This window comes from Herpailurus yagouaroundi, unplaced genomic scaffold (assembly GCF_014898765.1).
Source record: "Herpailurus yagouaroundi ecotype Mexico unplaced genomic scaffold, PumYag 77, whole genome shotgun sequence".
NCBI classification, from domain to species: Eukaryota; Metazoa; Chordata; class Mammalia; order Carnivora; family Felidae; genus Herpailurus; species Herpailurus yagouaroundi.
Window position 1 is genome coordinate 93690713 of NW_024412388.1, and position 20937 is coordinate 93711649.

A 20937-nucleotide genomic window follows, 5' to 3' on the forward strand; every position below is an offset into this window, starting at 1 on the left:
ATTATTCCCTTTATTCTCACATAATACAAATGTAGTTAGCAGGTTTTTTGAAACAAACTAGAATCATATATGTTTCATAACTTCACCATCTGTTTAATTTTCATTCATAAATGTGTTGTAAACATAAATGTGGGTCTCCTAAGAACAAAACATTGTCCCCAGGTCTGCTTTCCAGGCTGGTGACTTTCCACAACACTCACTGTATTTGGCATCTCAAAGCAGTATTTATCTGTGGAAATCTAGGCATTTCTGGGAAATTACTAAAATATCTTTTTTTAGCCTATGCTAACCGGGGGGATATTTCAAGGATACCATATATATAGCTGCTTCCTGTCAGGCTAGAATTTCAGTGAAGATCTAAAACCCCTTGTTTCCTATCCATGAGGCACTGCTATCTTTATTCTTGGAACTGCAAGGGGAGGTTATCACCATCAAAGCTAATCCTGTGCCTTCAGTCACGTTCACCCCTAATGAGAGTTCCCCTTCCTCCATGATACTTAACACATTAGTGGTGGGGATCCTGGCTGAAGCTATAGTAGTGTCCACTGCTAAATAGATATATCTGACAAAGGGGGGCTCCCAGAAATACTTGGCAACTTTGTAGGTGACTTACTGATAGGGTTGCCTAATAAAATATAGAATGCCCAGTTAAACTTGAATTTCAGATGAAAAATGAATATTTTTTTAGTATAACTATGTCCCATGCAAAATTTGGGACATGCTTATACTAAAAGAAATCATCTATTGTTTAATGGAACATACTTATACTTAAAAGTTATTTGTTGTGAGGTACCTGGGTGGCTCACTGGGTTGAGCATCTGACTTCAGCTCAGGTCATGAGCTCATGGTTTGTGAGTTGAAGCCCTGTGTCAGACTCCAAGCTGATTGTGGAGCATGCTTGAGATTCTCTCTCTCTCCCTCTGCCTCTCCCCTCCTCCCCTGCTTCGCATGCTCCCCCCCCCAAAAAAAAAGTTTTTTGTTATTTATCTGAAATACAAATTTGATTGAGTGTCATGTATTTATAATTACTGAGTGTGGCAACTCTGGACTGGCAGGAAAGAACAAAAATCCAGTGAGGTGTGCGTTCTTACTGTTATTGAATTGACAGGCTGTTGAGGACAGGGAATTAGGTCTCACAGTGAATATGTTATGGACTTCAGAGAATCCTTCGGGGAATTGTGGGAAATACAAGCAAGGTTCATGCTGAGGTCCTCGTGAAACTTATATATAGCCACATGAATGTGGACAGCAGATATCAAAGTAAGGAAAATTTCAGACTTCAGTGAGCCAGATAGAACTACCTACTTATGATGCTAGAAATGATACAGTCTGACTTTTAAGGTGACATTGGACGTTTTGCTTCAAATCCTTTTGGAAAATAATTGGGTTTGGATGGGGGACGGTCTTACCTCTTAACTGCTTATAGAGAACAGAAAACAAATCTAGAGGGTCTTTTTTACTGATCAAGTTTCAGCACTTAATGAATGCATTAGCTTTATAGGCTGAAATACTTTTATTTTTAATTACCCAAGAATATTCAAGATGAATGGACATTTCTTAATGTCATAACTATACCTATTAAGTACAAATTAGTTATCTAGTTAAATGTGAACAATGTTTCCAACCTAATTTGGGTAATTGCAGGATAAACATCACTTTGGGGATTGCATTTTCTCGAATCTGTTCTCTTATTGTTCATACAAAAAATATCCAAATACCCACTTTATACCACAGTATGTATGGGCTCCAAACATACTTTAATCCTTCAGATAGAATTATAGACTAGTATAGTTATTTATACATACTCTACTACATTAAAAAAAGTTGGCTGATTTTATCTGTGTATTTTTTTGGACCATCACATGCAGTCAGGCAGAGTCGGCATCAGTTTTGTTCAACAAAGCTGCTTATAGAAAGTGGCAGAATTTGAGTTGGGCTTCTAAGGTGACTCCACTGTCTCCACTCCACTTTCTCCTTCAGTCCCAGGTCATGACTAGAGTCAACCTAGCTCCTGTTTCCATATTTTTTTTATTGGTAAGTGAGGTTCCACCTGGGCTCCTCTCTACAGCGACTTTCCTAAGTAGTTTCCACAGATTTATCTGGCTTTTACCAGGAATAAGTAAGACATTTGTCAGTTGAGTTGGTTACACTTTGGAGTTGGGTTTCAGGATAACACCCTGCAGGTCTGAGACAGTAACTAGTGGATTCCATGCCTTTGGTGCTGGTACAAACATCTCCATCAAAACTGTGTCGTCTTGGGGTGCCTGAGTGGCTCAGTTGGTTAAGCATCTGACTTCTGCTCGGGTCATGATCTCACAGGTCATGAGTTCCAGCCCCGCATTGGGCTCTGTGCTGACAGCACAGGGCCTGGAGCCTGCTTTGGATTCTGTGTCTCCCTTTCTCTCTGCCCCTACCCCACTCATTCTCTCTCTCTCTCTCTCTCTCTCTCTCTCTCTCCCTGATGAATAAACATTAAAAAAATTTAAAAAAAAACCTATGTCTTCTTTAATTTCAGTAAGTAGATCTTTAATTGTTGGCTGCATGAATCCATCTTTTTTTTTTTTAATGGTCCAGGCTGAAGTGTTTTAATACAGTCGGAATTTCTGAGGGGCACCTGGGTGGCTCAATCAGTTGAGCGTCCAACTCTTGGTTTTGACTCAGGTCATGATCTCCTTGTTCATGGGTTTGAGCTCTGATTCAGGCTCTGTGCTGACAGCACGGAGCCTGCTTGGGATTCTCTCTCCCTCTCTTTCTGCCCCTCCCCTGCTTGCTCTCTCTCTCTCAAAATAAATAAAAATAAACTTTAAAAAAAAGAATTTCTGAGCAGCAAAGGTGCTATAGGTGGTGGAGGTACAGGCAGAGGAGGAGGTGGAGGGAGTGGAGACAGAATGGGATGAGGAGGAAGATGGCTGGCCGGCTGTGGCAACATGGGAGGAAGTGCAGCTCAGGATTCTCCAGGGATGGTTAGGACACAGGCAGGCACATTTGTAAATTTACCACTTATGTGACACATTTGACCAGAGCTCGGACAGGTCAAATTTTCCAAGATGGTCCTTCAGTGCTTCCTGGAGTTTGCACAATTCACTTTCCAAAATGCAAAACCATTGTTTTAGACCAGAAAGTTCTGAGTGGCAGATACAGAATGGAAAGATGGGGTCTTTCAATACTTCTAAACTCTGGGCCATTGCAGTTCTTATACCAGTTGTACATAGACCACACTCTATTTTACTGTATCTTTGATACTGGGAAATTTGAAGTTCCAGTATTATCTTAGCCAGCTTCTGCTGAGTGTTACCTATTGAAGCAATAACCACTCTTTCTGGTGATGGTGGCAGACTGGGAAGTATAATTAGCTTGAACTGAAAGTGAAAGGCTTTTTTTTTGGATAATCTTTTAACTTTGGCTTTTAGCTTTCTTCCTCATTGTGTCAACTTGGGCATGATTTAAGTCTAAGAGCCTGGGAATTAGATAGAGTCAGGGTAGTGGCCTTTCCCTTGCTATAGGGGCTACACTATTTTATGCAAGAGTTCCAATTTCTCCACATCCTTGCCAACACATATAATCTCGTGTTTTTGATAATGGCTATCCTAATGGGTGTGAGGTGGTATCTCATTGTGGTTTTCATTTTCACTTCCCTAATGAATAGTAGTGTTAAGCATGTTTTCACGTGCTTATTGATCATTTGTCTACCTTCTTTGGAGAAATGCCCAGTCAAATACTTTGCCCATTTTTTAAATTTATGCTTTTTAATGTTTATTTTTGAGAGAGAGTGTGTGAGCAGGGGAGGGGCAGAGAGAGAGGGAGAACAGAATTTGCAGCGGGCTCCAGGCTCTGAGCTGTCAGCACAGAGCCTGATGTGGGGCCCGAACGCACACAATGTGAGATTATGACCTGAGTCGAAGTCGGATGCTTAACTGACTGAGCCACTCAGATGCCCCCCTTTGCCCATTTTTTAATCTGGTTGGTTTTTTTGGTTGTTTTTAAGCTATGGTTCTTATATATTCTGGATATTAACCCTTTATCAGATATATGATTTGCAGATCTTTTCTCCCATTTTGTAGGTTGCATTTTCTCCCTGCTGATTCTGTCCTTTGGTACCTGAGTGGCTCGGTCAGTTAAGGGTCCAACTCTTGATTTCAGCTCAGGTCATGATCTCACAGTTCTTGAGATCCAGTCCTGCACAGTCCGTGCAGCGCCTGCTTGGGATTCTCTCTCTCTGCCCCTCCCCTGCTCACTCTCTCTCCCTTTCAAAATATTTTTTAAAAAAATAAGATTTGAATCAGACTTCTGATACTTCTGTAGGAAGGGGTTAAACATTTCTGCACCCCCTCCCTTCCTCACTGTCCTTCCCCAACCCCACTGAGAAGGGTTCAAAGAATGTAGATACCTCAATTCTCTTATTTTCTTGTTTACATGAACCTCTAAGAATCTATTCGCCTCCATGCCATGGAGAAGACAGTGTGGAGGCATGGGAAAAAGGAAATATATAATAAGATGTTTATTAAAGTAATTTCTAGTGCTTATTAGCTAATGCACTGCAAAATGAATTCTATATCCCATATATAGGAGGATCTTAAAGTTCTCTCCTTGATGGTGATGGAATAATTTTATGAACACTTTTTTACCATGAAGTTGAACTGGTCTGTATCAGGAAAATGCCTTTTTTCCTAGTTTTAAACTTAACACTAATGACCTGCTGTAATGTGTAGAATGTGTAAAATTAAGCATGGAAGTAAACTGAAGAGGAGATGTGGCAAATTTTAACAGAATTCCCTTCTGCAAAGGTAGGAAAACAGTGTACCCGCTGAATATACACAACTAATTAATTTCATTTCTTTCCAAAGCACTCAGTTCAACATATTTGTAGTCTAACTTGCAATTTATGTATTTTCCTGGGCTTTTATTAATCAACTTTCACAATATATCCAGGATGGACAGTTCCCTAGACTGTGAATAAAAGAAATAGGAGACACACAAAAGTTAGGCAGTTGCCAGGGGTTAAAAAGTAAGTTAGTAGGGGCACCTGGGAGGCTCAGTGGATTAAGCGTCCATCTCCTGATTTTGGCCCAGGTGATGATCTCATGGCTATGGGATCGAGCCCCACATCAGGCTCCCACACTGAGCGTGGAGCCTGCTTACAATTCTCTCTTTTTTTTCCTCTCTCTCTCTCCCCCTCCCTTCTCCTCTCCCCTGCTCATGTTCTCTTTCTCTCTCAAGTTAAAAAATAAAAAATAAACTAAAAAGTAAGTTAGTAGAACTATAGGAAGAAATTTAAGAAATTGATTGTGGGGTTCACCCACTGGCCACAACACTTCCAAGTAAACTGGAAAAAATAACACTCTAAATTGAAAGTCACAGACACTGAGGAAGAGGAATTCTTTTAGATGTCAAGAGGTCTTTATTGAAATAATAGCACAGTTACACTTCTAATAATATCCTTTCCACTTGTATACAATAGATTAAAAATGCTTGCTACATACAGTGCACAGACAGTTCAATAATTAGAACCAACTCAACTGCATTTGAAATAAATAAAATAGCCTATTTAATAATTTAAAGTAAAATTACTGTACAATATGAAAATAAAGATACATAAATGTTAGGATCTACAATGCCATAGAAATAAAATCATTATTCTGCATTACACAAAACAGTGCAAGAAACAAATCCAAATAAGCTTTTGGAGTGCAAAGTTTAAAATTTTCCATTTTAAATTATCATGCAGACATAGCATTTCAAACCATGCTATAGTCTATGGCAATTTTTTTTATTTTTAAGAGGAAAAATGCTAGCCAGTCAGTTTACTGTACCATCAAGTGTTGCATCACATAGCGCTGCTGCTCTGCTTCTACAGTACAGTTTAGAAGGGAGGTATCCTGTTGCATTCAAAAAACTGAAATTAACAAGTTTCTGAAGCAAACATATTTACCTTTTAAGCCTGAAACGAAATAATGTGACAAAATAGTAATTATATCCCTGGGTTTAAGAAAGAAAAGGCCAATACCACACAATGAACTAAGAAGCAGTTTTCCATCTATCTTTCAACTCCATAATGATCCTTAGTGAAAATAACCATGTAACTTTTGAGAGACATAAAAAATTCTGACCTCTAGCTGACAAGTGATACAGTATCATGGGCTTGTGAGAAAAGTAATTTCTGAACACCTATGTTTAATTCGTGTAGAGCTTGGTTGCGTTGCATGTAATAATATGCTTAAAGTATAGCTCAATTTCAATGTGTATATAAAACTGTTATTTAGGCAAAGACCAAGGAATGCATTTAATACTAAACCGTAAACACATCGTCCACCTCGGAGTGCACACTGACAACATAAGAGCTCTTCCGCAGACTTTGGCAACAAGACTACATATAGCAGATCACAGCAGCACGAGCTCACGTGGAAGACCGAAAGCACTGCAGAATAACACCACCCAACAGTTCCTATCAAAGGGATACATGGTAATAAGGGGCCTCCTCGTGCTAAGCCGCTTTCCCAGTCAGTCTATGTTCTTCAGATTTGTTATTTTCACAACTCAGTAGTCTTAAGTCTCTGTGCTTTCACTGCATAGATTGACACTGGGTTACTCTATCCGTTGTAAGTCCAGAGGGTTACAGTTCTGTCTGCAGAGGACGACAGGAAGGACAGATCCTGGGTGTGCCATCTGCACTGAATCACTTTGTCCTTGTGCTCCCCTACCACCATGATAGGAAGCTGCTTAGTGAGATCTCCTAAATTAAAAAGAGAGATACTGATTTACAATACAAAATAAGTATATGTATAGATTTCACACACTTCCTGTTACTTGAAGACATTATAGTATACAAAGTCCTAAACTACATCAATTTAATACATTTAAAGGTTTAAACAAGGATATATTATTGAATATCTGTTAGTAGGATTGGGTAAAATATACACAGCAACATTGGACACAGCTGCCACTCTCTCCTTGAAACAATCTCTCAACTTCTCTCTGACTTTGGTGCCACTACATCTTGGTTTCCTTTGCTGGTTTGCTGTTGTTCCTTTCCCAGGAATCAGCCTTCAAATTTCCTGTTTACTTTATATCCACTTCCTACAAAATTTCATCTAGTACCATGATACCATGGCCATTTGTATACTTATGACTCACACATTTCGCCTCCAACCTTGACTTCTCACCTGAGCTCCAGACTAGAATGCAAATAGCTATTTGACATCTCACTTGACTGCCTCATAGTCATCTTCATTTGTTCAAACTGAACACTTGATTTTCTTGCCCAAACCTGTTCCTCCTACCTATCTTCCTTATCTCAATTAACAGCACCACCTAGTTGCTCATGCCGAAAACCTAGGAATTAGCATTCCCCTAACTCCTCAAATTTAATCCAAATTAAAATATATCCCAAATTCAGTCACTTTGCACCACCCTCCACCTCTACCACCCTAGCCCAAGCTACTATCAATCCCTCAACTGAACTGTTCTGATAATCTCCTGATATTTATACTTATAATCCATTCTCCCTACAGAACTCAAAATTACCTTTTGAACAATATCAATAGATATCAAATCAGATCACTCCCTGTTTTAAATATTCCAAAGGATTCCCATTATGCTTTTTAAACATGCCTATAAAACCCTGCCTCAGATTTATTCTTCTGTCCCTCACTCCCTTAGTTCTCTAAGTCCCAGCCACACTGGCTTCTTGTAGCCTCGTGAACATGTTGAATTCACTCCTGCCTCAGCACCTCTCCAGAAGCTACGATCCCCTCCTGGGGTCCTGCCCTGGCTGTGCCTTCTCATCACACAAGTCTCTGCACAAATGGCATTTCCCTAGAGAGATCTACCTAAGCCTACCTAAAATAGCCTTCCCTATCCACCCATTCTCTCCCACCTTGCTAATTTTTTAACTGCACTTACCAATACTTGAAATTACATCATTATCTGGTTTACTTTTTATTGACCTCTAAAATGTAAGCTCCAGGGGTGCCTGGGTGGCTCAGTCGGTTAAGTGTCTGACTTTGCCTCAGGTCATGATCTCATGGTTCGTGGGTCAAGCCCCACGTTGGGCTCTATGCTGACAGCTCAGAGCCTGGAGCCTGCTTCAGATTCTGTGTCTCCCTCTCTATTGCCCCTCCTCTGCTCCCACTCTGTCTCTCTCAAAAATAAATAAATATTAAAAATATATATTTAAAATGTAAGCTCCATCAAGGAGGAAGTTCCCTGTCTTATTCATCTCTCTTCTGTTTCTAGTTGATACAAAATAAATGATTGCTTACTAAGTGATTAAAAATAAAACTAGATGCTGAAGATATAATTACACATATTATACATTTTTTAAAGCAGAAGCAGGGGTGCCTGGGTGGCTCACTCGGTTAAGCAGCCGACTCTTGGTATCGATTCAGGTCACGATCTCATGGTTCGTGCGTTCAAGCCCTGTGTTGGGCTTGCACTGACCGTGCAGAGCTTGCTTGGGATTCTCTCTCTCTATGCCCCTCCCATGCTTGAGCTCTCTTTCTCTCTCAAAATAAATAAACTTTAAAGTAGAAGCAAAGTGGAGTACATAAATGTGTATTTTAACATCTACCATCATTGAACTCAAAATGATTCATTGTAATAAGTGCTGATTCTTTTCAATATTTTAAGAACTACTTAATAAGACTATTCACTTGATCTGTTTAATAATTTTCTATAAGTCACATCAATACAGTACCAGTAATTTGACCACTGAATACTATAAAACTAAAATTTGAAAATATTATATAGTCGATTACAGCGGATTAACAACAACATCCCAAATAGCCATAAAAATCCTGGAAGAGAGCACAGGCAGTAATTTCTCTGACATCAACAGTAGCAACATTTTTCTAGGTATGTCTCCTGAGGCAAAGGAAATGAAAGCCAAAATGAACTCCTGGGGCTACAGCAAAGTAACAAGCTTCTGCACAGCAAAGGAAACAATCAACAAAACAGAAAGAGAACCTATGGAGTGGGAGAAGATACTTGCAAATGACATATCTGATAAAGGCTTAGTAACTAAAACATAATGAAGAACTTACACAAACACACACACACATAAAAAAAAAAAAACCCCAAATAATCTAATTAAAAATGGGCAGAAGACATGAACAGACATTTCTCCAAAGACAGACAGATGGCCAACAGACACATGAAAAGATGCTCAACATCACTCATCATCAGGGAAATACAAGTCAAAATTACAAATGAGTTATCAACTCACACCTGTCAGAATGGCTAAATCAACAACACAACACAGGTTTTGGTGAGGATGTGGAGAAAAAAGGAATTCTTGTGCACCCAAAAGGTGGGAATGTAAACTAGTATAGCCACAATGGAAAACAGTACAAAGGTTCCTCAAAAAATTAAAACTAGAGTTATCATATGATCCAGTAATTCCATTACTGGGTATCTACCCAAAGAACACAAAAACCCTAATTCAAAAGATATATGCACCCTTGTATTTATTGTAGCATTATTTACAATAGCCAAGATATGGAAGCAATCCAAATGTCCACAATAGATGAACAGATATGGAACACACACACACACACACACACACACACACACACACACACACAGAGGAATATTACTCAGCCATAAAAAACAATGAAGTCTTGGCATTTGCCAACAACATGGATGGAGGGTATAATACTAAGTGAAATAAATCATTCAGGGAAAGACATATACCATATGATTTCACTCATATATGGAATTTAAGAAACAAAACAAAGAAAACAAGGAACAAAAAAACCAGATTCTTAACTAAAGAGAACTGATAGTTACCAGAAGGGAGGTGCACGGGGGATGGATGAAATAAAGGAAGGGGAAAGGGATTACAAGTATAATTATCTCAATGAGCACCGGGTGATGTATGGAATTGTTGAATGGCTATATTTTATACCCAAAAGTAATATAACACCATATGCTAATTATACTGGAATTTAAAAAGAAAAATTAAAAAAAAAAATATGTGGATTAAAAAAAAATCCCAAATAGGAGAGACCACCAAAAAGGAAAAAGTCAATCTCTCTCACCTTGCAGGTCTGTCACCTTTATTTTCATATCATAGGATCCTGTTAGCAAGTAGTGAGCTCCAGGAGAGAATCGAACAGAGCGAACATCACTGGAATGAGGATGATAACTTTGTACCATTCTTCCTCCTCTTATGTCATACAACATGCAGCTAGAATCTTCTTGTCCTGTGGCCAAGAGACGTCCACTGGGATCTACAGCTACAGATGCCACTGCACTGCCTGTATAGAAGACAGAATAAAAGTTTCACATGGAAAAACCAATACAGCTAAACTACAACAGCTAATTGTGTTCATGGAACCATACATTAAAAATTTAACGTAGCTGGCGCACCTGGGTGGCTCAGTCGGCTGAGTATCTGACTTTGGCTCAGGTCATGATCTCACGACTTGTGAGTTTGAGCCCTGCGTCGGGCTCTGTGCTGACAGCTCAGAGCCTGGAGTCTGCTTCTTATTCTGTGTCTCCCTCTCTCTCTTCCCCTAACCCACTCACATTCTGTCTCTGTCTCTCTCAAAAATAAATAAACATTAAAAAAAATTTTTTTTAATTTAATGTAGCTTGTCAATACTGTTAAGGAAAAATCCAAATCAACATTCAACCATGGACACCTGGATGGCTCAGTCAGTTTAGTGTCTGACTTCATTTGAGGTCATGATCTTGCTATTCATGAGTTCGAGCCCTGCAGAGGGCTCTGTGCTAACAGCAAGGAGCCCACTTTAGATCATCTGTCTCCCTCTCTCTCTCTGCACAACCCCCCCATGCATGCATACACTCTCATTCTCTCTCTCAAAAATAAACATTAAAAAAAAACATTCAACCAATAAACACTTTCATCCTTTTTAGAGACAAAGTGTAAGCAAGATTCTATGAGAAACAAGAAAGTCTGTTGTTTTTTTTTTTATCATCTGGGAGAACAAACAAACAAACAAACAAACAAACAAAATATGTTTTAGGACATAGTAGAGGAAATGTGTCTAAGCAACATAAGAATAACTGCCAGCAGGAACTGGATGAAAATAAGTACTGAGTTCACAGGTTGCATCCCTAAATCCAGATTAGGCATTTTCAATGGGGGTAATAGTGCCCCCAAGGGAGTGCAAAATGGTTTCCAGGGGATAGGAAAACTCTTAAACATTAAAAAAAGTTTGTTAGCACCCCCACCCCCCAAAGCTTAACCCCACCCAACAAAATCTTACTCCTTAGTATTTAATTTATCTTGTTAGGAAAAAATTTAATTTAGTTTTTCCCTCGCAGGGGGCAATAATGAAAATAAGGTTGAAGAACATGCTCTAGGCTGACGTGGCTTGGGAATACTTCACAGAAAAAAGGGACATAAGTTAGACTTTAAAGAACAGTAAATAGTATAAATAAGAGAGAAACTGTATTTATTATACACATATGTAAAAATAAACTTTGCCTAAGATTTTGATAGAGAAAAGATGAGGGCTATTACATGAAACGGAATTACATGAAATAACATTTAGAGGAAAAGTATAAAAATGTTTAAGGACAGGTGGCTTAGTTTGCTGTAGTCACTTGGTTCAACAAGTTAACATAAAAGGTAGTTTGTAGCTGAGCCATAAAAGGCAGATTAGGGTCAAGGGGTGCCTGCATGGCTCCGTTAAGTGTCCGGCTCTTGATTTCAGCTCAGGTCATGATCTCACGATTCATGAGATAAAGCCCCACATCTGGATCTGCACTAACAGTGTGGAGCCTGCTTGGGATTTTCTCTCTCCCTATCTCTGTGCCCCTCTCCTGCTGTGCTCTATGCTATGTCTCTCTCTCTCAAAATAAACAAACATGAAAAAAAAAAAAAAAGGCAGGTTAGGGCCAGACTTTTAGGCATCTGCAGTGTCAAACTGCAGAGTCTGAACTTGTTCTTATACACAGTGAAACATAACTGCAATTTCCCAGCAAGAGAATTTCCCAGCAAGAGAATTATATAGTCTAACCAGTACTTTGAAAAGATTAATCTATGTGAAAATGTGTTTCAAATTCAAATAGACTTTGAAGTCTAAAAGGGTAACCTCTAGAAGACAAGACAACTAATAGAATAACAAGAGAATAAGAGCCTAAATGAAGACAGACACATTTTACCAAAAAAAATTTAATGAAGAATCAACAGTCTTGTCCTCAATGGGGCAAAAAAAGGAGAAAAAAAAATGAGTCCTAGATTTCAAATCTAGTTGCATGAGGAAATAAGAGAACTGTTATCCAAAAAAAGGGAAAAAATGAGAAGAACTGATTTGCAGGGGAAATATAATGACTTTAGTTTTATACATGCAAAGTTGATGATGCCAACAGAAATCCAGGAAAGTCTGTTAGGCTCCAGGCTCTGGGCTGTCAACACAGAGCCCGACACAGGGCTTAAACTCACGGACCACGAAGTTATGAGCTGAGCTGAAGTTGGACACTTAACCGACTGAGCAACCCTAGCGCCCCACAAATATATAATTTTAAATAGTGATAAGAGCTATGAAGTCAACAAATGGAGTTCAGTGATAGAAAATAATAGTGAGGTCCCAATTAGTGCAAAGAAGGCCTCTCTGGCAAGGTGCTGCTGAAGCTAAGACATAAAGATTCGAAGGACCTAACCAAGAGAAGACAAATGGAAGAACATTTCAGGTCAAGGAAACAGCATGTGAACTCACTAGAGGTGGGAAGTTTGGTACATTCCAGGAAATGAAAGGAAAAACAAGTGATCTGAGTTAAGACTAGAGGAATACACAATGCCAGATCAAGCAGGTTCTTGGGGGCATGGTAAAGAGTCTGCACATTAACCTAGGAGCAATCACAAAGCACTGAAGTGCTGTAAGCAGAGTCTGATGTGCTCTGGCTGTTGTGTGGACCGTGGGCTGGAGGAGGCAAAAGTGTAAGTGCAGACTAAGGAAGCTCTTGCAGTGGTTAAGTTGAGAGATGGTGGTGGTTTATCTTAGAGTGGTGCCAATAAAAATGGAAAGCAGTAGATGGATTTAAGATAAATTTTGGAGGCTAAAACAACAATTTGTTTATGGATTGATTACTGGAGGGAAGGAGAGAAAGAAGGATCTGGGGAGACTCCTTCTGGCATGGACAATGGGTGGTAGTACCACTTAGGTGAGGAGGTGTGGGGCAGTTTTGTTTAAGGAGAGAGGTCATTGATTCAATAGTTTGGTTTAAGACACATTAAGTTTGACATATCCTAGAAGATATCCAAAAGAAGGTTAGAAATATGAGCCAGCCATGCAGAAAAAGTTTGGGCTAGAGACAAAAATTTTAGGTCTGTCAACATATGAGTTACACTTAAAGCTGGAGGAACAGATGTAGTCAAGTAGAGAAAGGAAGGAGACAAAAGTCCTAGTCCTAGGGAATGTCAAATTTAGAGACTAAGCAGATAAGAAAGAATCACAAAGGAACAGTTATACAGAAATGTAAAAGGAGAATAAAAAGCCCAAAAGAAAAGAGAAAGAGGTTAACTGCTGCAAGTCACCGAGAACTGAAGTAAAATAAGGATTTAAAGGTGATGCGACAGGGGTATCTGGGTCAGTCGGTTAAGCGTCAGACTGGCTCAGGTCACGATCTCATGGCTCTTGAGTTCGAGCTCCATACTGGGCTCTCTGCTCTCAGCACAGAGCCTGCTTTGGATCCTTTGTCTCCCTCTCTCTCTACTGCTCCCCCGCTGGTTCATTCTCTCTCTCTTTCTCTCTCTCAAAAATAAACTTAAAAAAAAAAAGGTGACTTGACAAAATGAAATTGTTGGTGACCTTGAAAAATGTAGCTCTTGCTGGAGTGGAGGAAGCAAGAGACAGACTGGAATAGGTGGAAGACTAAGGGTGAGGTAATGGAAACAATATATGTAAGCAAGACTTCTGAGACATCTGGGTAGAAAGAGCAAAAAATTGGGAGGGGGATAAGGAGGTCAACAGAGGAACTTTGGGGCATTGCCAATTCTATAACATTTTTGTAGGTCTCTGGTAGACAAGAAAGAAGGGCAGATCCAGTAGAGGAGATAATGTTGCAAGAGAGAGGAGATGACCAAAATGTTGAAGTCTCTGAAAAGGAGAGAAAAGGGGGTGAAATAATTTAGACAACTAGGGGAGAGTTTGGAGATAAGTCAGTGAGATAAATGTATAGAAACTAAGCAAAGAAAACCAAAAAATACAATTATTAACACCAAGAAAAACAAAAGATATGAAAGAAAAGGAAAAAAAAAGATATGGATAGCACAGTAAGTGCTCAGAGTGGTTAAAACAATGTAAAGAATGAATACTGATCTAACCAAAAATGGTACAGCTATATTGAAAAGATAGGAGACAGAAAGTATGTGAGTGGATGAGGAACAACAGGAATCAGAAAGGGACATGAAAAGTTAAACCTTCATCTTTTATGGTGTTAAGGGAATAAACAATCCTACAAATCTATGATTATGCGTATGTTATTTAGAAATATGGAAACTATGAAAATACAACTACTACAAAAGTTTAAAATGGTTGCCTTGGAGGGAATCCTAGGTGGCTCACTTAGATAAGCATCCGACTTTTGATTTTGGCTCAGGTCATGATCTCATGAGGTTCATGAGATGGAGCCCCATGTCGGGCTCTGCATTGACAGTGCAGAGACTGCATGGGATTCTCTCTCCCTCTGCCTCTCCCCCACTTGTGCATGTGACACATGCACACGTGCACACTCTCTATCTTTCAAAAATAAATAAACATGAAAGAAAAGGTTTCCTTGGAGAAATGGGAAACGAGGCAATGACTGAAGGACAGGGGACAATTCTCAGGGTACTGATATTTTTCTTATTCAAACCTTATTGAACTGTTTGGTTCTTTAAACCATGTTACACATTAACTTTGGTGACAGTGCAAACTAAAGTTTAACAAATCAATGATCACATATTCATATATAAAAATACACACGTGTATGTATTCCAGAATCAAGCTTGCTAGAACAAATCATATCTGGTTGGAATCAAAGTATAGAAAAAGGTCCATGTAAAAACTAAAAAAACAATAGAACAAATCAATGAAACTAGGAACTGGTTCTTTGGGGGAAAAAAAATCAATAAAATTGATAAACCTCTAGCCAGAATTATGAAGAAAAAAAAGACAAAGGACCTAAATAAATAAAATCACAAATGAGAGAGGAGACATAATAACCAACACCACAGAAATACAAGTAATTATAAGAGAATATTATGAAAAATTATATACCAAAAAATTGGCAACCTGGAAGAAGTGGATAAATTCCTAGAAACATATAAATTGTCAAAACTGAAATAGGAAGAAATAGAAAATTTAAACAGACTGATAACCAGCAAAGATACTAAATTAGTAATTGGGGCACCTGGGTGGCTCAGCTGGCTAAGTGTCCAATTTCAGTTCAGGTCATGATCTCATGGTTTGTGGGTTCGAGCCCCGCATTGGGCTCTGTGCTGAAGGCTCAGAGTCTGGAGCCTGCTTTGGATTTTGTGTCTCCCTCTCTTCCTGCCCCTCCCCTGCTCATGCTGTCTCTGTCTCTCAAAAATGAATAAACGCTAAAAAAAATTTTTTTTAAATCTATAGATAGCATCATCCTTAATGGGAAAAAACTGAGATCTTTTACCCTATGGTCAGGAACAAGACAAGGGTGTTTACTCTTACCATTTTTATTCAACATAATGCTGGAAGTCCAACCCACAGCAATCAAACAGCAAAAGAGAAATAAAAGGCATCCAAACTGGTAAAGAAGAAGTAAAACTTTCACTACTTGCAGATAACATGATACTATATATAAAAAAATCTGAAAGACTCCACCAAAATCCTGCTAGAACCTAACAAACAAATTTAGTAAACTCACAGGATACAAAAATCAATGTACAGAAATCTGTTGCATTTCTGTACACAAATAATAAAGCAACAGAAAGAGAAGTTTAAAAAAAACAATCTTAACAAATGCACCCAAAATAATAAGATACCTAGGAATAAACCTAACAAAGAGGTAAAAGACCTGTACTCTGAAAACTGTGGAACACTGATGAAAGAAATTGAAGATGACACAAAGAAATGGAAAGATATTCCATGCTCATGGACTGGAAGAATAAATATTGGTAAAAATGTCTATACTACTCAAAGCAATATACACATTTAATGCAATCCCTATCAAAATACCAACAGCATTTTTCACAGAACTGAAATAAACAATTCCAAAATTTGTATGGAACCACAAAAGACCCTGAATAGCCAAAGCAATCTTGGAAAAGAAAAGCAAAACTGGAGGCAACACAATTCCAGATTTCAGGTTTTATTACCAAGCATTGGTAATCAAAACTACAGTACTGGCACAAAAATCTACAGAACAGAACAGAAAACCCAGAAATGAATTCACAACTATATGGTCAATTAATCTTCAACAAAGCAGGAAAGAATATCCAATGGGAAAAAGACAGTCTTTTCAACAAATGGTGTTGGGAAAACTAAATAGCAAAACACAAAAGAAAGAATCTGGACCAGTTTCTTACACCATATACAAAAAGCAATTCAAAATACATTAAAGCCTGAAATGTGAGACCTGAAACCATAAAAATCATAGAAGAGAGGGGCGCCTGGGTGGCTCAGTCGATTAAGTGTCCAACTTCGGCTCAGGTCATGATCTCACAGTTCATGAGTTCGAGCCCCACATCTGGCTCTCCACTCTCAGCACAGAGCTTGCTTCAAATCCTCTGTCTTCCACTCTCTTTGCCCCTCCCCTGTTCATGCTGTCTCTCAAAAATAAACAAACATTTTTTTTAAAAATCCTAGAAGAGAACACAGGCAATAACTTCTTTGACACTGGCCAAAGCAACTTTTTTCTAGACATGTCTACTAAGTAAGGTGAAAGAAACAAAAGCAAAAATAAACTATTGGGACTTCATCAAAATAAAAAGCATCTGCATACTGAAGGACATAATCATCAAAAGTAAAAGGCAACCTACAGAATGGAGGAAGATATCTGCAAATGACATATCTGATAAAGGGTTAGTAACCACAATATATAAAGAACTTACACCACACAATACCAAAAAAACAATCCAATTAAAAATGGGCAGAAATATGAATACACATTTCTCCCAATAAGTCCTACAGATGGCAACAAACACACAAAAAGATGTTCATCATCACTTACCATCAGGAAAATATAAATCAAAACTACAATGAGATATCAACTCACACCTGTCAGAATGGCTAAAATAAAAAACACAAGAAGCAACAGGTGTTGGTAAGGATGTGAAGAAGAAAGGAAGTCTTGTGTACTGTTAGTGGGAATGCAAACTGGTATAGCCACTCTGGAAAACAGTATGGAGGTTCCTCAAAAAGTTAGACATAAAACTACCCTATGATCCAGCAGTCGCACTACTGGGTATTTACTCAAAGAATACAAAAATACTAATACAAAGGGACACATGCACCCCTATGTTTACAGCAGCATTATTTACAATAACCAAATTATGGAAGTAGCCCTAGTGTCCATCAACTGATGAATGGATAAAGAAGATGCAGTATATATATACACAATGAAATAATACTCAGCCAAAAAAAACAATGAAATTTTGGGGCACCAAGGCGGCTCAGTCGGTTAAGCACCCAACTTCAGTTCAGGTCATGATATCGCAGTTTGTAGGTTTGAGCCCTGCGTCGGGTTCTGTGCTGACAGCTCAGAGCCTGGAGCCTGCTTCAGATTCTGTCTCCCTCTCTCTCTGTCCCTCCCCTGCTCAAGTTCTGTCTTTCTGTCTCTCTCTCAAAAATAAACATTAAAAAAAATGAAAATTTGACATCTGCAATAACATGGATGGAGCTAGAGGCTATAATGCTAAGTGAAATAAGTCAGAGAAAGACACCGTAAGATTTCACTGATATGTGGAATTTAAGAAACAAAACAGATGAACATAGGGGGACAAAAAGAGACAAACTAAGAAACACACTCTTAACTATGGAGAACTGATGGTTACCAGAGGGGAGGTGGTTGGGAGGATGGGTTAAATAGATGATGGAGATATTAAGGAATGCCTTTTTGATGAGTACCAGGTGATGTACAGTATAGTTGAATCACCATAATATACACCTGAAACTAATGTAACACTGCATGTTAACTACCTGGAATTAAAATAAAACCTTAAAAAAACAAAAACCAAAAACCTAAAGCACTGAGTGAACCTCAAGTGAAACACCTAGCAATATTCGCTGCGTCAATGCCAGTCCCTAGTGAGCTGTTTATTGATAGCTGGTTGGTAATTTTATGCCACCTCTAGTCATAAATGAAGGTTTATTAAAACAGTAAGTAAAATATTCCTGGGGAAAAAAAAGTTCCACGAAAGCCAAGAGAATTGATAAAGCACTAAAATAACAAAACAAAAACACCACCAAAAATTAAGAATGAAAAGTAGTCCTTTTCATTTTGAACAGTGCCATAAAAACTACAAAGCAGAAAAGGGACTCTAAAATAAAAACAATTGCAGGATATTGTGCTTCTCTTAAAAGGTGATATAACATGGGGTGCCTGGGTGGCTCAGTTGGTTAAGCATCCAACCTCGGCCCAGATCAGGATGTCACCATTCATGGGTTCAAGCCCTGTGTCAGGCTCTGTGCTGACAGCTCAGAGTCTGGAGCCTGTTTTGGATTCTGTATCTCCCTCTCCCTCTGCCCCTCCCCAGCTCACACCCCTGTCTCTTTCTCTCTCTCTCTCAAAAATAAATAAACATTAAAAAAAATTAAAAAGGTGACATAACACAAAGAGCAATACCCTCGGTTTACATGGAACGATCCAAGGTATACTGTTAAGTTCAAAAAGTAAGTCATGTATTATGTGCTACCATTTCTGTGTGCATTCTTTAGACATATGTTTAAAGAAGACAGGAGGTTATGATATATACAAATTTCTTTGTTATACACTTAAAGAATATTTATAGAAGAATAAATAAGAAATTGGTTCCTTAGGGAAAGATACCAAGGAATGGGAGTGAGAAGAAAATGATCTTGTTCAATTTCAATTTCTGCCGTATTTTAAAACATGTTTTTTAAAGGTCTGAGTTCTGGGGCGCCTGGGTGGCTTGGTCGGTTAAGCGTCTGACTTCGGCTCAGGTCATGATCTCACGGTCCGTGAGTTCAAGCCCCGCGTCAGGCTCTGTGCTGACAGCTCAGAGCCTGGAGCCTGTTTCAGATTCTGTGTCTCCCTCTCTCTCTCTGCCCCTCCCCTGTTCATGCTCTGTCTCTCTCTGTCTCAAAAACAAACGTTAAAAAAAAAAAAAAAAAAAAAGGTCTGAGTTCTAAAAGAGCCCTGCTGACAGAATAATTGGCGCATGACACTTAATGTCTCTGGGCCTCAGTTTCCTAAGCTGAATGTTATTTTTACAAAGAAAGTAAGATGAAAGTATTTTGAGAGAATTTAAGGTAATCTGTAAAATACCAACTATTTGTTTTACTATTTATTCCTATTTTTTTTTAACAGATGTGTTGCAGGGGAGAGGAACTAGACAAGCGCATTTTACAAAGTTTCTTTGTCATATAAATTCATTTAAATTCCTGAAAAACCTACCAGTTCCATGGAATGTTGTGCCAACAACACGAACGCAGCTTGGTACTCGAAGATCCCAAAACCTAACAGTCTTATCTTGGGAACCAGATGCAATCATCCAGCCACTCCAGGTATAAAGTGCTAAAATATGCCCTATAAAAGATCATATACTCAGTTATTATGGTGAACAGTACTTTTCTTAAACACATTCAAAGCTAGGTACTCATTATTAGACATGTGATGGTCTGGTTAATCAAATACACTGGGTAGTAGAGACTTTCCATATATATCAAATATACTGGCAATGTTCAAAACACTAAAATTCAGTAAACTGCACAACATCAAAATCATACTAAACAATCTTGTTACTGACCATTTCAGGATACCATAATTAGTACTGAAAAAAATATTATCATTTGAAATTATGGCAAATTATGGCAAAGCACAGGATCATGGTGTTAGAACACTGGCTTTGCAAGAGGCAGACCTGAGGTCTTATCTCAATTCTACCATATTCAGCTGTAAGATATTGGTCAAGTCATTTTGCCTTTTCAAATTTTGTTTATTTCATATATAAGATGAAGATACAACTTCCTGCCATATAAGATTATTGTAAGGATTAAATTATGTGTATAAGCAAGGGATTTAGCGCACAGGGAAATGTTACCTATTGTTACTGTGTTGTTATCTAAAGTTCCCAATTAAAACTTTTAAAATAAAAATTTCCTGTCTTGAAGAAGTCACTTTTGATAAAATATACCCCATTAATGAAAATGCAGAGAGGGAAAAAGCACAGGTTGAACAAAAAGAAAAGTAGCATCTGAAACTATCACATACCGGTATGTCCACTCAGAGCATGCAGGCCCTGTCCTCTTTGACAATCAGTTGTATAAATGTTACAATCCCCTGCTCCAGCACTTATTAAAATAGCTCCACCACTTTCTGGGCCTTCCATAAATGCCAAGTCTCTAATTGTCCCATCATGCATACTAAATTCCAGATCCGGTCCTGAAACAACAATAAGAATTAAAAAAAAAGATGCTGCTCAACTTACTGTGATAATTTGGTATTGCTAAACTGTCTCAAAACTAAGCAAGAATAATGGTAGAGAGGAGTGGTTTATATTTTCATGTAGGGATAATACTATTATCAATTTCATTTTACTTAAAGAGCAAAAAACTTCAAGAAATCAAAGTACTGATTCAGTTATCATCATCCTTAAAACAGCTAGAGACTTATCCTTTCTTTTATGCCAAAGAAAAAGAAAGAGAAGACAGGTACTCTCTGGAACATATTCATTAATGCACTGCTGGTAGTTATTTAAAAGTTATCTTTCCTTTTTTTTTTTAAATGTCTATTTTTGAGAGAAAGTGAGCGTGCGTCTGTGGGGGAGGGGCA

The 20937-nt window shown here is 38.4% G+C and overlaps 1 protein-coding gene and 1 pseudogene across 10 annotated transcripts in view; both read right to left on the bottom strand.

Annotated features, from left to right (window-relative positions):
- Nucleotides 1–1884: 1884 nt before the first annotated feature.
- Nucleotides 1885–3440, bottom strand: LOC121018665 (proline-rich protein 11-like; annotated as a pseudogene).
- A 1935-nt stretch (nucleotides 3441–5375) lies between these two features.
- The window catches only part of WDR47 (WD repeat domain 47), a 69431-nt gene continuing 53869 nt past the window's right edge, over nucleotides 5376–20937 (bottom strand). For 7 of the 10 annotated variants that reach the window (XM_040471184.1, XM_040471183.1, XM_040471186.1 and 4 more), the window contains 4 exons: nucleotides 20377–20553; nucleotides 19561–19692; nucleotides 10035–10253; nucleotides 5376–6730 (listed from right to left, as the gene is read on the bottom strand). In XM_040471184.1, coding sequence (XP_040327118.1) covers nucleotides 6588–6730; nucleotides 10035–10253; nucleotides 19561–19692; nucleotides 20377–20553 — 671 coding nt within the window. In that variant the 3' untranslated portion in view covers nucleotides 5376–6587. The remainder of the gene's footprint in view (nucleotides 6731–10034; nucleotides 10254–19560; nucleotides 19693–20376; nucleotides 20554–20937) is intronic. The other 3 variants (XM_040471187.1, XM_040471192.1, XM_040471190.1) reach the window with 1 other exon arrangement.